The 17,177-nt window shown below is 42.2% G+C and overlaps 1 protein-coding gene across 1 annotated transcript in view; it reads right to left on the reverse strand.

Annotated features, from left to right (window-relative positions):
* The window catches only part of LOC124797988 (probable cytochrome P450 6a14), a 113,641-nt gene that overhangs the window by 10,276 nt on the left and 86,188 nt on the right, over nt 1-17,177 (reverse strand). The window contains exons 4-5 of the mRNA XM_047261167.1: nt 10,948-11,119; nt 8,442-8,672 (exon numbers count right to left, since the gene is read on the reverse strand). Of these exons, the coding sequence (XP_047117123.1) occupies nt 8,442-8,672; nt 10,948-11,119 (403 nt within the window). The remainder of the gene's footprint in view (nt 1-8,441; nt 8,673-10,947; nt 11,120-17,177) is intronic.

Genomic DNA, 17,177 nt, shown 5'->3' on the forward strand with positions numbered 1-17,177 from the left:
TCCCCTTGCTTTCAGCCGTTCGCAGTTCCAACACAGCAAGGCCGTTTTGGTTATTGTTACAAGGCCAGATCAGTCAATCATCCAGACTGTTGCCCTTGCAACTACTGAAAAGGCTGCTGCCCCTCTTCAGGAACCACACGTTTGTCTGGCCTCTCAACAGATACCCCTCCGTTGTGGTTGCACCTACGGTACGGCTATCTGTATCGCTGAGGCACGCAAGCCTCCCCACCAACGGCAAGGTCCATGGTTCATGGGGGGAAGGTGAATTATAAGAAAAATATTAGTACCAATAAACACAGCAGAAGGTTAGAAATTACGAAGTAATGCTGAAATATACCAAAATGTAAAAAAAAAAATAAAAAAAAATTCAAACGTAATGAGATAAAGAATACATGTTTTTTAAACATGATGCAAGATAGCAGATTAACAAATAATATTTTCAAATGTTTGTAAAGTAAAAAGTCCAGAACAAGTTGGATCAACGAACTAAAAAAGGATTTAGAGAGAAACAACATAAAAACAGAAATTATAAACAACAGAGAAGCCTTTCAGGGAGAAGTATTGGAAATGGAAGGATTCCAAGGGAGGGTAGCTAATAAGACTGGTTCAAAATGGTCTGAAGACAGAAAGAAGTAACATAGTGAACTGATGAAAACATACTGTAAGAAAAGAAAAGAACATAGAACGAGCAACTGAAATTAGAACGTGATCGTCAGATGACCTATATATATAGACGCCGCGGCTGGCGTTAAAAAATCCTTTACTACTCCGCGACGGTCAACGTGATAACTGATGTTGGTCTCGTCGGGTCTGCAGACAGATCATGCAGTCACCTATACACAATATTTCCTCTATCCATCTCGCCGGCGTGATTAGCATGCAGCGTTCTTATCTGAAGAAGACTGTAGAAATATTGTATCTAAATTACTTCATAATTCGGCTGCACACCCAACAGGAATATCATCAATAATAGTGGTAGCAACAGATACAAGATTACAGGTTATCTCAAATGATGTTTTCTGGCAGAAGGAGTTTTGAAGGGGAGAAATTTATGCAGACTGCATTAGCTAAGTGCTTAAAGAGGAAGGTGTGGTTGGAAACACTGGTACTCTAATAGCTGTAATGGAGTAACGAGTGTGTACAAAACAAAGACAGACATTCTTGTAGTTTTAGAAGATATGTCATTAAACAGGAGATGTTATTCATTTCTTTGATGTTAAAGGGAAATAATTCCAGAATAGGGTTTCTGGTGCCGAAAAGGCCCCCGCAATAGCGATTGGACGATGGAGTAGGACACAAAGGATTTTGCTCTAATGGTAACGAATGTTTCTGCTGTGTTGTTCCGACAAGAGCGTTAAGGTAGAAGAGAGATATGAGAGACTTTATATGTTGATAACACGGTAGAGGAGAGATAGTGTATGGATATTAGCCAGAATATCTGTGCGTAAGACGGTGAAATATATTTAAAAATCGAATGCCACAGAAATTCTGTTCGCAGGCAGTCATCACAAGTTCTAAGCGCTGTGAGCCTTCCTAGGAATCAAGTTGCAGAATAAAATCGCTGTAATCAACAATTTGTACAGCTTTCGTTGTCAGATGGAGAGGGGACAGCTTTTTATATTTTTGTAGGGCATGCAGGGACGGTAATACTTTCTCGTACGTCGCAGCTACGAGTTCAGCCCTCTTTAGATTTTCATTATTACCCTAGACTCTTCGCCGAAAGAGAGATATATATATTTATCCAATTTAGAATTAAATATGATGATATACTCCCGATATTTCGGGCTAATGAGCCTAGAATAAGCAATCAGAAGGGTATGGTTTTGGACAGATTGAGTTTTAACCCTATATCGTGTGCCTCTTTTGATGATGCGTACTGGTGAGCACTTAAGTTCTCGATAGCCGTCTTCCAGTTGACTGGTTTTTCGCTTACGAGGAGTCCACCCACGTGTAATTCAAAACTCAAGTATTTTTTGGCCAAAGCAGTTCGATGCAACACCCAAAAATTATCAAGGAAAACGATTTTGAAGTTTTCTAAAGAATTTTTATTTCCTATAGTTAAGGTGGTTTTCACGACGGACTGTGTTGGTCAGTTCCGCTTCGCCGTGGCATTTGCAAGCCATGAATAGGAGAAGTTTACTTTGTGTTCTGTGTAACCATTTAGTGTTTATTCGTTATCTTTCTGTTATCGTGTGTCGTGTTCTATTGTGGTAGCGTTTTCGGCCACATGTTAGTCACGATGTTATCAAGAATGTTTCCCAGAAAAAGCACAATCAGTTTCAAATTTGACAAGGCAACAAGAAATGTTCAGCGAAGTTCATTAGAAGTGCACGATAGCGGAAGTAATTGGTATCACATCAGATCAATTTCACACTGCTTACTGTGGCACGAAGCTCTACTGCTTTTTCGTGAAGCTCTTGAACCCTGTGTTGTTGGAAATGATTTCTCTCAAAAACGGAGGGAAAACAATTCCGCTACCGTGACGCCTCTGTGAGTACTGTCATAATTCCAAACGCTGACCTAGAGTACAAAAATATGCGCTTGTGTACCCTGCCTCCTGAGGTTGAGAACTGTTACTTGAAAGATTTTAAATAAGTATGGAGGAGTGAAACAAATCCGTAATGCGTGTCAGGCAGAATATTCCCTCTCATTTAACGGTTTGTGGATGAAAGGTGCATGTTACTTACGGTCCACGGATACGAACTTGTTTCATCTGTAATGAATGTGGCCTTCAAAGAACGGTTTTCGCAAGACGAGTCTTCGTTTCAAAAAATTCGTTAGAGCAACGCAGGGAACTGATCGTCGCTGAACTTGTGATGGAGAACCAAGTGATGGATACGGAAGCCAAAACTACCATGTGCAGATTTTCCCTGTTACCCTCAAAACTGGTAGCAGGAAAACCACCTACTATAGCTGATGTGCAGCTATTAGAAAACAAGAGGCTTCGACTGTGAGACGGAAGCAGCACAGACGAAGAGGTACTTGATTTAGAACAAATCGAGCGGCAAGAGAGAGCGAAACCGGTACCTGAAACGGACGTTTCAAAAACTACAGAAAAGCAGTCTAGGCAGCAGCAGAGGAAGTCACACCGACCAACATGCAAGCGCCTCTTGAACCGCAACAGGCAGCGGACAATACAGGGTGATCCATTGATACTGACCGGGCCAAATATGTCACAAAATAAGCGTCAAACGAAAAAACTACGAAGAACGAAACTTGTCTAGCTTGAAGGGGGAAACCAGATAGCGCTATGGTTGGCCCGCTAGATGGTGCTGCCATAGGTCAAACGGATATCAACTCCGTTTTTTTAGACAGGAACCTCCATTTTTATTACATATTCGTGTAGTACATAAAGAAATATGAATATTTTAGTCGGACCACTTTTTTCTCTTTGTGATAGATGGCGCTGTAATAGTCACAAACATATGGCTCACAATTTTAACGAATAGTTGGTAACAGGTAGGTTTTTTAAATTAAAATACAGAACGTAGGTACGTTTGAACATTTTATTTCGGTTGTTCCAATGTGATACATGTACCTTTGTGAACTTACCATTTCTGAGAACGCATGCTGTTACAGCGTGATTACCTGTAAATACCACACTAATGCAATAAATGCTCAAAATGATGTCCATCAACCTCAATGTATTTGGCAATTCGTGTAACGACATTCCTCTCAACAGCGAGTAGTTCGCCTTCCGTAATGTTCGCACATGCATTGACAATGCGCTGACGCATGTTGTCAGGCGTTGTCGGTGGATCACGATAGCAAATATCCTTCAACTTTCCCCACAGAAAGAAATCTGGAGACGTCAGATCCGGTGAACGTGCGGGCCATGGTACGGTGCTTCGACGACCAATGCACCTGTCATGAAATATGCTATTCAATACCGCTTCAACCGCACGCGAGCTATGTGCCGGACACCCATCATGTTGGCAGTACATCGCCATTCTGTCATGCATTGAAACATCTTGTAGTAACATCGGTAGAACATTACGTAGGAAATCAGCATACATTGCACCATTTAGATTGCCATCGATAAAATGGAGGCCAATTATCCTTCCTCCCATAATGCCGCACCATACATTAACCCGCCAAGGTCGCTGATGTTCCACTTGCCGCAGCCATCGTGGACTTTCCGTTGCCCAATAGTGCATATTATGCCGGTTTACAGTACCGTTGTTGGTGAATGACGCTTCGTCGCTAAATAGAAATCGTGCAAAAAATCTGTCATTGTCCCGTAATTTCTCTGGTGTCCAATGGCAGAACTGTACACGACGTTCAAATGCGTCGCCATGCAATTCCAGGTGCATAGAAATATGGTACGGGTGCAATCGATTTTGATGTAGCATTCTCAACACCGACGTTTTTGAGATTCACGATTCTCGTGCAATTTGTCTGCTTCTGATGTGCGGATTAGCCGCGACAGCAGCTAAAACACCTACTTGGGCATCATCATTTGTTGCAGGTCGTGGTTGACGTTTCACATGTGGCTGAACACTTCCTGTTTCCTGAAATAATGTAACTATCCGGTGAACGGTCCGGACACTTGGATGATGTCGTCCAGGATAGCGAGCAGCATGCATACCACACGCCCGTTGGGCATTTTCATCACAGTAGCCATACATCAACACGATATCGACCTTATCCGCAATTGATAAACGGTCCGTTTTAACACGGGTAATGTATCACGAAGAAAATACCGTCCGCACTGGAGGAATGTTACGTGGTACCACGTACTTATACGTTTGTGACTATTACAGCGCCATCTATCACAAAGCGAAAAAAGTGGTCTAACTAAAACATTCATATTTCTTTACGTACTACACGAATATGTAATAAAAATGTGGGTTCCTATTTTTAAAAAACGCAGTTGATATCCGTTTGACCTATGGCGGCGCCATTTAGCGGGCCAACCATAGCCACATCATGTTTCCCCATTCAAGCTAGACGAGTTTCGTTCTTTGTAGTTTTTTCGTTTGACGCTTATTTCGTGAGATATTTGGCCCGGTCACTATCAATGGACGACCCTGTATACACAGCACGCACCGCAGCAAGTCGCCAAAACAAAACAAGCAGATCAGCAAATACGAACTCTCGATTAGCAAAACAAAGAAAGCAGTAAAGCAGGAAACGAAAGGGAAAGCGGAAGGAAGTTGCCTGCACAGGAGAATACGTCTACGACACAGGCCAGAAGGGACACAAGAATAGATGGACTCCGATACCGGCAAGACCCTCCATCTGCCGAGATATTCCTGCCTGGCGGATGACACAATCCAGCCAAATGTCAATGCAGTACGGAAGAAAAACAAATTCGGAGCCTTCAAATATGTCATTATTGCTGCTCAGAGAAAAAAAGTCCCAATCTGAAACTCAAATAGCGGCTGAAGGGACTAGGATTGTTTTCTTCCTTTCCGCAACTCAAGGATTCAGAGCTTCACAAATAGCAGTAGAGCTCTCTGTCAAGCAGTGTGAACTTGATCTGATGCGATTCCAATTACTTCCACGATCCAGTCATACACTTTTAACTAATTTGGTCGAACATTTCTTGTCGCCTTCTTTAATTCGAAACTAAGTCTGCATTTTCTGGGAAACATTCTCGATACAATCAGCACTATTTTTCCCTATTTATTGACTTTCGGGACATAATCACACTGCCATCACATCAGTGGAATATCACTTCTGAAGACACGAACGTAAGAACAGCACAGCACACAGTCCCCGAGCGGAGAAAATCTCCAACCCGGTCGGGAATCGAACCCGGGTCCCTGCGGTTAGCAATCCGCTGCGCTGACCACTCACCTTCTGAGGCGGACACCATGACAAACAGGCGGCCGGAATCGTTAATGCGTAAGAACAAAAAGTGATAACACAAAGACAACGAGTAAACACTAAATGGTTGCACGGAACGTAGAGTACGCAAGTACTATTATCCCTGTCATGCAAATGCTGACGTCCAAACTGCGTGCCGTTGCAGACGGAAGTGATTCAGCCACGCAGATCGTCATGAAACTTGCCTTTACTGTAGAGAATTATAGTTCCTCGAAAAATTTCAAGGTCGATTTTCTTGAGAATTTTTGCGAGTTGCATCGAAATGCTTAGAAAGATTGAAATTTGAGTTCTGAACTTCACGTAACATAAATACAAAAGTTACAAAAATCTGATTGCCGGATGGTCTCTTTGTTAGATCTACATCTACATAAATACTCCGGAAACCACCGTACGGTGCATGATGGATGATACCTCGTGCCACTACGAGTCATTGCCTGTCCCGTCCCACTCGTAAATAAAACGAGGAAAAAACGATTGTCTGAAAGTCTCCGTAAGAAACCTAATTTCCCCCATCTTACCCTCGCGGTCCTTAACAAACTGTCTGCTGGCAGCAGTAGAATCATTCTGCCATCAGCTTCAAATGCGGGTTCTCCAAATTCCAACTAGCACACGGAACCAAGAGCACAACACGATGCGACAGCCAGGCCCTTGTTAAACACTCAGCGGAAGAACTCATTGGCGCGGCCTAATGCCGCTGGCAAGGAAACATCTGGGTCAGGCATTCAGCCCATACAATGCTCCCAGCACACCGTCTGTGGAACCTTTACACACTATTTTGTTGTGAGACCCACGCCATCTCATCTGTGTCCATATATTTTTCTGCTGCCATGGATACTGAAATGGTGATGATCCGTAAGTGAACGTGAAAGAGGTAAACAATGAAATAGTGAACTATGGATCAATACAACAAGTATATTAATTCTCGTTTGTATCTAAAGGAGCTTCAAGTATATAAGAAGTTACTTATTTCAGTAATTATAACTCATCAAAAAGTTAGTATTTTTATTTGCAGAAAATATCATTTATCACGATATTTAATTCGTTTTTGCTTAAAATATTGAAAGAAAAGCAATGAATCGACATGTTACTAACCTTTCTCTGTTAACTAAGTTAGTGACTTATTTTTATTCAGATGGTTACGATAGGAAGAAACTTTCTTGTTCAGTTCAATACTATTTTTGTAGTATATTAATGCATATAGCTTTCAGACACCTATCGAAATATCTACGGCTGTTCTGAAATATTACTAGACGGTTGTGGTCAAAATAAATCTGATGAGTCTCATATAAAAAAATCCACTTAGGAGTTCATTAAAGAGTTCTGGTAACACACAAAATTTTGATATGAGGACCACAATTTCCTGTCATCAGGTTGAGTAGATGGCAAGTCTACCGTTAAATCTACAGCTGTACACATGTCATAAACAAATAGTCGGACAGATGGGGGCATTCTGAATGAAAAGTAACAGATTTGTGGGTCTGGAGTTGAAACCCATGTGCCACAGAAACTTTTACAAATAAATTTCGGTGAACCTAATTGAAATCCTTTCTGGTACCTCAGAAAATTAACACAGGTGGTAGCAACGCGATATATTTATCCTCATCGAGGTAAATTATATTATGCTCTGAGAAGGCCACCGCATTGCAGTCGAAACGTCGAATATTTTATTATACCGGTGTTTAAAGTATTTTATGTGGTGACGAGCCAGTACTCCCACGAGTATTTCACCGCGATTCAAACCAGCTGCGGAAATGGATGAAGTCCATTGCATTCAACCTCATCGACAGACAGGAGGTTCATCCAGTAATTAGTTCCACAGAGAGCCGGTTTTTCCCCGTAATAATCTTCCTGTTGTAATTGTTCAACTTTGTTCTTCTCTTAATCGTAATACTGGAAATCGAGTGAGGTGGCAGAGAAACGCTTGGCTTATGTTCAAAACAGTCACGACTCGTTTCCTGTCGTCTCGTCATTATTTAGGACTTCGAGCAGAACACACCATATGGAACGTGGTGCCGCACATCTTAACACGAACACCAAGTTCTGTTAGTATTTCATAGCGTAACACTTTTTTTAGGAAAGTACCAGGAGACGTAAAAGAGAATGGAGCAGCAGTTTTAGTAATTGTTTTCATAATTTTACGGTAAACAATGCTTTTTGGAACGCTGTGGTATTAGCAGTGAGACAGACTTACGAAGGCTCTATTCCTGCCACTTATTCGAGACAGTGTTTAATGAGTTCAAATGGTTCAAATGGCTCTGAGTACTATGGGACTTGACAGCTGTGGTCATCAGTCCCCTAGAACTTAGAACTACTGAAACCTAACTAACCTAAGGACATCACACACATCCATGCCCGAGGCAGGATTCGAACCTGCGACCGTAGCAGTCGCGCGGTTCGTTTAATGAGTAATCTGATCTAAACTGAGGCTTTACATTTTTTACAAACAAAAATTACAAAACAAAACAAAAAACAGCATCGATACGAAAAGGTATTTTAAGACCAAAATTATATTATACTGTTGTACTAGTAAACTGAATACATAACTAAGTGATATTCATAGGCAAAACTCTAGAAACAGAGACTTTATTCTTCAAATTTATTGTTCTTACCTGAAACAACCTTATCAAGATACGGCATGTTCATAACGTCATCATACGTCAACTGCCCATTAGATTTTTGTATAGTCTCATCGACCTCCTGTTGTAATTTCTTCTGAATGTCTGGATTGAGCGCTAGCTCGTGCAACGCGAAGCTCATCGTCGTTGAGGATGTCTCGAAACCAGCCAGGAAAAATACTACGCACTGTGCTGCAAGCTGCCCAGTGTTTAGCTTTATGTCCTCTGTAAACACAGAAAGGTGGAACATGAGACATTGTGAAATGACGCAAGTGGTTCGTTTTAACTAGTGTAGAACCCCTTTAAGAAGCTATGAACAATGAACTAATACTGTTATTGTATGTTTATACGTATTACTAATCGTCCCGGATAATTATCCTTATGGTTTCAGTTTCAAAAAATTTAATAAACACATTTACGTATCAGTAAATGACTCCAAAGCAGCCAACCGGTTGCAACAAAATGTGATTTTATTCAACCTTTGACCATGCCTTCTATGGATCTTCTTCAGAAACGCTTGTGAGTAAAACTTTGCGTTGGAAAAACACCAAATACTGAAGCGGTGTGACATTTGTCCAATGAAAGTATGCTGTCGGCGCACATCATTTACACATTATTAAGTATACTGGCCCCTATGACTAGGGCTTGTCATGTTACAATAGTTAAAATTCACAAATAAAAAGATCAAATGAAATGTCAGGTCATGTTATGAGCTGACTACCACACGTGGGCCAGCCGCTGTGGCCGAGCGGTTCTGGACGCTTCAGTCCGAACTGCGCGACTGCTACGGTCGCAGGTTCGAATCCTGCCTCGGCCATAGTTCTGTGTGATGTCCTTAGGTTAGTTAGGTTTAAGTAGTTCTAAGTACTAGGGGACTGATGACCTCAGATGTTAAGTCCCATAGTGCTCAGAGCCATTTGAACCACTCGTGGCCCGACACCTCAGATGACTTGCCCAGCAGCTAGCAGCCCACGTTTCCCTTCCCGTTAAGGCATCCCAGGCGCTAAGATGCCTCTCACCGCTTTCAGCAGTACTCTTTATTCTACAGATGTTTCCGTTTGTCGTTCCACTGGAATTATTGTCATTGGCTATTCTCTTGTTAATCAAATTATGACGTCGATTCTCTCTAATGGTATCAGTTCCAGTTATATTTATCTTATGTTTATTTTCTCCATATGTACAGGGTTATTACAAATGATTGAAGCGATTTCACAGCTCTACAATAACTTTATTATTTGAGATATTTTCACAATGCTTTGCACACACATACAAAAACTCAAAAAGTTTTTTTAGGCATTCACAAATGTTTGATTTGTGCCCCTTTAGTGATTCGGCAGACATCAAGCCGATAATCAAGTTCCTCCCACACTCAGCGCAGCATGTCCCCATCAATGAGTTCGAAAGCATCGTTCCAGCACGTTTCTTGGTAGAGGAGGTTTAAACACTGAATCTTTCACATAACCCCACAGAAAGAAATCGCATTGGGTTAAGTCAGGAGAGCGTGGAGGCCATGACATGAATTGCTGATCATGATCTCCACCACGACCGATCCATCGGTTTTCCAATCTCCTGTTTAAGAAATGCCGAACATCATGATGGAAGTGCGGTGGAGCACCATCCTGTTGAAAGATGAAGTCGGCGCTGTCGGTCTCCAGTTGTGGCATGAGCCAATTTTCCAGCATGTCCAGATACACGTGTCCTGTAACATTTTTTTCGCAGAAGAAAAAGGGGCCGTAAACTTTAAACCGTGAGATTGCACAAAACACATTAACTTTTGGTGAATTGCGAATTTGCTGCACGAATGCGTGAGGATTCTCTACCGCCCAGATTCGCACATTGTGTCTGTTCACTTCACCATTAAGAAAAAATGTTGCTTCATCACTGAAAACAAGTTTCGCACTGAACGCATCCTCTTCCATGAGCTGTTGCAACCGCGCCGAATATTCAAAGCGTTTGACTTTGTCATCGGGTGTCAGGGCTTGTAGCAATTGTAAACGGTAAGGCTTCTGCTTTAGCCTTTTCCGTAAGATTTTCCAAACCGTCGGCTGTGGTACGTTTAGCTCCCTGCTTGCTTTATTCGTCGACTTCCGCGGGATCTTTGTTGAACTTCGTCCTGAAGTGTCGTTGCACTGTTATGACTGACTGATGTGAGTGCATTTCAAGCACGACATACGCTTTCTCGGCTCCTGTCGCCATTTTGTCTCCCTGCGCTCTCGAGCGCTCTGGCGGCAGAAACCTGAAGTGCGGCTTCAGCCGAACAAAACTTTGTAAGTTTTTATACGTATCTGTAGTGTGTCGTGACCATATGTCAATGAATGGAGCTACACTGAATTTATGAAATCGCTTTAATCATTTGTAATAACCCTGTACAGTGGTTCAGCAACAGCGTACAAGAACTTAAAGAAGAGTGGAAATATTATGAGTTTTTGAGACAGCTTCAATATAAAATAAAATTTTAACTTACTAGTGTTACTTCTTTCCAAACTATAGAGTAACTTACTTGAACTAGCCGACTTTTGTTGATCTCCCTCGGCTACCCCCTGGTCGTCACGCAAATTCATGAGAAGTTGCAAGAAATCCCCTCTTGATATTTTTTGAGCGTCTCGGTAGTTCATGGTGTCCTTCACCAAATTAGTGAAATATCTGTCCACGTCTAAAGGTACAGAATGGATCTAAAGTGAAAAAAATAGGAAAATTAATGCTCAAAACTAGTTTACAGTCTAAAACATTGCAAAACACTGATAGAACTTACTTGCCTTCTGAACGGAGACTTTACCAACTTATACACCACATCTAATTTTTTTCTAATCATTTAAATATTTTATTAACGAACAGACCTTATAGCCTCCGTCAACTCTTAGGCGTTAAACTCTAAATAACGTCGGAATCGAAACAACTAGCGAGTAACCGGAATCAATGTCTCAGTGTGTTCCAATGATGGATGGCGCAGCAGCTTCGTCAATATTTCTAAAGTTGTCTAAGTTACCATCTAACTTGTGCTTTTCTCACATCTCGACGCTATTCTCAATAGTGGCACATTACATCAACGTTACCGTGAAGAGTTGTAATTCACAACCTTACAAGTGTGTGTGTTCTTTATAGAATCAATGGGGTACAGTAGATGTTTTATTTTATCCCCAGCTGTTTATTTGAATTACACTGTAGGAAATACTGCAGCCAGGTCACAAGTTTCGGGCCTGGGCGCATCGTCAGCTTGCACTTTCTGAAGTCATTCACAGTTGTCTTTACCTGGCCGGATAATAACGACATTATTTTATCCATTTTGGTTGGACAACATCGTAGACTTTTTTAATTATTCTGTAGGAAATACTGCAACTTACTGAAGTGCTAGCTTCAGCTATTGAAAATAATACTGGCTATAGCATTTAACAAAATTTGTGTACCTGTAAAAGTGATTCTAAAATACATCAAAGTGAACATAAAAAACAACAGTAAAAGTACACAACTAGCAAAGGACACAAGTGTAAAACTTGCAAGAGTTCAACGCTACCATCTGACGATGAGCTCAGGCCAGAAACTAGTAATGGTATAATAAAATCTTTCCAAGAAAAAATGTGGCCTCGTTGCAGTATTTCCTACAATGTAATTTACAAATATTCTGTTATTAAAACCGCTGCCAACGTTTTATCAATCTCAGTTAGGCATAATAATGAACCCTTTATTCCATTCTTATAATCTCTCGAAATATGAGTTACATATATCAGCAACCTGAGATGTTATGGCTTTGATATAATCACCTTTTTAGTTTTTAAATACATACTATCTTTTACGATGCACGAGATGAAGAAATACTCTCTTAAACGCCTTTGTTTGAAAATGTCTTTCTCTGCCTGACTGTATAGCCCTGTGCGCCATTACTCATACTCAGCCCTCAGATTTGTTTCTTGAATAAAAACTTTCATTAATCTAAACATAAACAATTAAGTACTTTACATGTACACAGGAGAAAATATAAAAATGCAGTAAATGAAGCAGGCAAAAAGGAATACAAACGTCTCAAAAATGAGATCGACAGAAAGTGCAAAATGGCTAAGCAGGGATGGCTAGCGAACAAATCTAAGGATGTAGAGACTTATCTCACTAGGGGTAAGATAGATACTGCCTACAGGAAAATTAAAGAGACCTGTGGAGATAAGAGAACGACTTGTATGAATATCAAGAGCTCAGATGGAAACCCAGTTCTAAGCAAAGAAGGGAAAGCAGAAAGGTGGAAGGAGTATATAGAGGGACTATACAAGGGCGATGTACTTGAGGACAATATTATGGAAATGGAAGAGGATGTAGATGAAGATGAAATGGGAGATACGATACTGCGTGAAGAGTTTGACAGAGCTCTGAAAGACATGAGTCGAAACAAGGCCCCGGGAGTAGACAACATTTCATTGGAACTACTGACGGCCTTGGGAGAGCCAGTCCTGACAAAACTCTACCATCTGGTGAGCAAGATGTATGAAACAGGCGAAATACCCTCAGACTTCAAGAAGAATATAATAATTCCAATCCCAAAGAAAGCAGGTGTTGACAGATGTGAAAATTACCGAACAATCAGTTTAATAAGCCACAGCTGCAAAATACTAACACGAATTCTTTACAGACGAATGGAAAAACTAGTAGAAGCCGACCTCGGGGAAGATCTGTTTGGATTCCGTAGAAACACTGGAACACGTTTGGCAATACTGACCTTACGACTTATCTTAGAAGAAAGATTAAGGAAAGGCAAACCTACGTTTCTAGCATTTGTAGACTTAGAGAAAGCTTTTGACAATGTTGACTGGAATACTCTCTTTCAAACTCTAAAGGTGGCAGGGGCAAAATACAGGGAGCGGCAGGCTATTTACAATTTGTACAGAAACCAGATGGCAGTTATAAGAGTCGAGGGACATGAAAGGGAAGCTGTGGTTGGGAAGGGAGTAAGACAGGGTTGTAGTCTCTCCCGATGTTATTCAATCTGTATATTGAGCAAGCAGTAAAGGAAACAAAAGAAAAATTCGGAGTAGGTATTAAAATCCATGGAGAAGAAATAAAAACTTTGAGGTTCGCCGATGACATTGTAATTCTGTCAAGAGACAGCAAAGGACTTGGAAGAGCAGTTGAATGAAATGGACAGTGTCTTGAAAGGAGGATATAAGACGAACATCAACAAAATCAAAACGAGGATAATGGAATGTAGTCGAATTAAATCGGGCGATGCTGAGGGAATTAGATTAGGAAATGAGACACTTAAAGTAGTAAAGGAGTTTTGCTATTTGAGGAGCAAAATAACTGATGATGGTCGAAGTAGAGAGGATATAAAATGTAGACTGGCAATGGCAAGGAAAGCGTTTCTGAAGAAGAGAAATTTGTTAACATCGAGTATAGATTTAAGTGTCAGGAAGTCATTTCTGAAAGTATTTGTATGGAGTGTAGCCATGTATGGAAGTGAAACATGGACGATAAATAGTTTGGAAAAGAAGAGAATAGAAGCTTTCGAAATGTGGTGCTACAGAAGAATGCTGAAGATTAGATGGGTAGACCACTTAACTAATGAGGAAGTATTGAATAGGATTGGGGAGAAGAGAAGTTTGTGGCACAACTTGACCAGAAGAAGGGATCGGTTGGTAGGACATGTTCTGAGGCATCAAGGGATCACCAATTTGGTATTGGAGGGCAGCGTGGGGGGGTAAAAATCGTAGAGGGAGACCAAGAGATGAATACACTAAGCAGATTCAGAAGGATGTAGGTTGCAGTAGGTACGGGGAGAAGAAGAGGCTTGCACAGGATAGAGTAGCATGGAGAGCTGCACCAAACCAGTCTCAGGACTGAAGACCACAACAACAACAACATGTTACTAACAGAGTAATAGCTTAATAACCTACTCTTCTTCGTGATGGAAGCTCTTGACTGAACATCGTCCAAAAATACTAACTTTTTTGCTCAGCCGACACATTGATAACCAGTTGTCAGCATATCACATCACAAACTTCTGTTTGTGGGGAACCTCTTTCTCAATACCCTTTCGACTACGGGCCATCGTTACGAACAGCCACATGTTTAACAGAGATAAATGCGAAATTGCGTGCCTAGTGCATTCATCAGGGCATGCAATGTCTGCATTCGTGAGAGCACGTGAAGTTGCCGGTGAATTGATGTTCACCACGGCGACGTTATTTTAAGATCCAAAGGCTCTTCTAATAGACAAAATATTGAAGAGTTGCTTCATAAAAGTCGTCTGTGGTCAACAACATCAGCTGGTGACTGTCACCTACAGATTTGTGGGTCGTAGGCACCCAGGCAAGAACCCAGCAGCACTGCATGCTGGAACAGCACAAATCTCTCAGCACCGTGGTGGCAGAAGGAGGTAGATTAATGGAGACAGGTTCTCCTCAGCGATGAGTGCAGCCTTTGACTGTCGCTTGATGATCATCGTGGAAGAGTACGTCTCAAGTTACGCAGTCGCGTGGGTACATTGTGGTGCTAAGTCAGTCATGTTTAGGGCCAGTATCAAGTAGAAATGTATACCTCTCGTCGCTGTCTAGGATAACTTGAGCGCTGTGCAGTTTCGGGACAGGCGTTTCGACGATGTGTTCGTCTCTCGAGACGATAACGAGCGAGCACACCGTGTCCATTTAGGCAATATCTTCCCCCGGCAGACAGCAGTCAATCGAAGGGAGTGCTAAATGGTATCTCATGACATCGACTCGATAGAGCAGTCTTACAATTAGTTGGAACTTGCAGTGAACGTCGCGAGGAATGTTCTTCACACACTGGATGACCTCCAGAGAGTCACCACTGAAGAATCGGACAACATCTCGAAGAGTATTCAAGTACGATATAATACATGATATTAAATGTATTAACCAGTGTCATAACCAGGGTAAATGCCACCAGGGGCAAAATTCGACTTTCACCCACAACTTCCAATGTCTTTCCACATTTTTCTTTCCTATATAAGGTTTCGTGCTTCAGACCGTAAAAGCGGAGCCCTTATGGGATCACTTTGTTGTCTGCCCATCTGTCTGTCCTTCTGTCTGTCTGTCTGTCTGCCCGACTTTAAAAGCCCTTTACCACAGGAACGGGTAGGTATACTAAGGTCCACGGTCCCTTGGCGGTGTAAATCATTGAAGCTTCTAAGTCAAGTTTTAAGTTTTTCGCGCCTGCTATTAATTCTGTTGTAGTGATTTAGGACAAGGCGCTCAGGGCATCTACATCTACATCTACATCCATACTCCGCAAGCCACCTGACGGTGTGTGGCGGAGGGTACCTTGAGTACCTCTATCGGTTCTCCCTTCTATTCCAGTCTCGTATTGTTCGTGGAAAGAAGGATTGTCGGTATGCCTCTGTGTGGGCTCTAATCTCTCTGATTTTATCCTCATGGTCTCTTCGCAAGATATACGTAGGAGGGAGCAATATACTGCTTGAGTCTTCGGTGAAGGTATGTTCTCGAAACTTTGACAAAAGCCCGTACCGAGCTACTGAGCGTATCTCCTGCAGAGTCTTCCACTGGAGCTTATCTATCATCTCCGTAACGCTTTCGCGGTTACTAAATGATCCTGTAACGAAGCGCGCTGCTCTCCGTTGGATCTTCTCTATATCTTCTATCAACCCTATCTGGTACGGATCCCACACTGCACGAGGGGACACTTTCCCAAAAACCAGATAGGTACGGCTTAACTAAGTATCTGCTTCACTTGGAAAGCGTTGTCCTATTTAAAGTCTGACTGTCAGCAGTAGGGATGCCGCTGAATCACAAACTCTTCGGGACTCTTGAGAAAAGCCCAGGCATTCGTATTACAAACAAGTGGGCTTGTTCTTGGGTTGCCGCTTTCATAACAACTCAGAATGCAAACAAACACTTGAAGCAACGCCTAACAGACTACAATCCGCTGAGCAGACAGTAGAAAATGCTGGAAGGTTTTACAACAAGGAACCGACTTGAGAATGAAGTGGAAGTTCCCTGGTTGAACACCATCCCTGAAAGATAGGAAATTTCACGTTGTACAACGACTAGAACGATTAGTTACACAGCATTGATCGTTCATTGGGTGAAACTGCAAATAAAAACCATGGATATGATGGAAAATTCAGCATCCTGGAGGGCAGAATGGGGGAGGCCAGTAAGAAAACTGACAAGCGGGAACAATCAAAGGTGCAGACAGCCAATGGACAGAATAAAATCATAGGTCTGTCAGCGGGCAATGAATCCATGAGTCATTAGCCGAGGAGTAAGTAAGACAGCAATGCAGAGATAGGTATGCCTTCTGGAGGCATGCCAACACACTGCAGTGGCACAAAACAATAGGAGAACTTGAAGCAGAAGTCAAAGGCCGAAACTGCAATAAAGTCACGCTATGGAGTCAGTCAGGCGCCGATCAGTGACCCTGGAGCTTAGTGGACGTCTGCAGCTTCCGAGTCACTGCCGTCCGTGCGATGCAATCCGACCGGCAACCAGGAAGAAATGCAGCTCGATCCACTACCAATCACGGGAGGCGGTCATTGCCTTCACTCCAGATAGATTGGTGTGACACGCTACCGTCGCGCCTTCCGCGACTGTTAGCGCATGGAAGCAGTATTTAACCACGCCTGTACCAGCTCTTCATGGTTCGGCCGCCTGCCCAGTCTGTGTCCGTTTGCACCATTGCCTTATCTCTGCTGCCGCCGGGTCGCGAAGGAGGGACCTCTGCTTGTCTGCCCAGCTCGGGCTGCCAACCCGGCCAAAATAAATCTACTAG

The sequence above is a fragment of the Schistocerca piceifrons genome, chromosome 5 (assembly GCF_021461385.2).
Source record: "Schistocerca piceifrons isolate TAMUIC-IGC-003096 chromosome 5, iqSchPice1.1, whole genome shotgun sequence".
NCBI lineage: Eukaryota > Metazoa > Arthropoda > Insecta > Orthoptera > Acrididae > Schistocerca > Schistocerca piceifrons.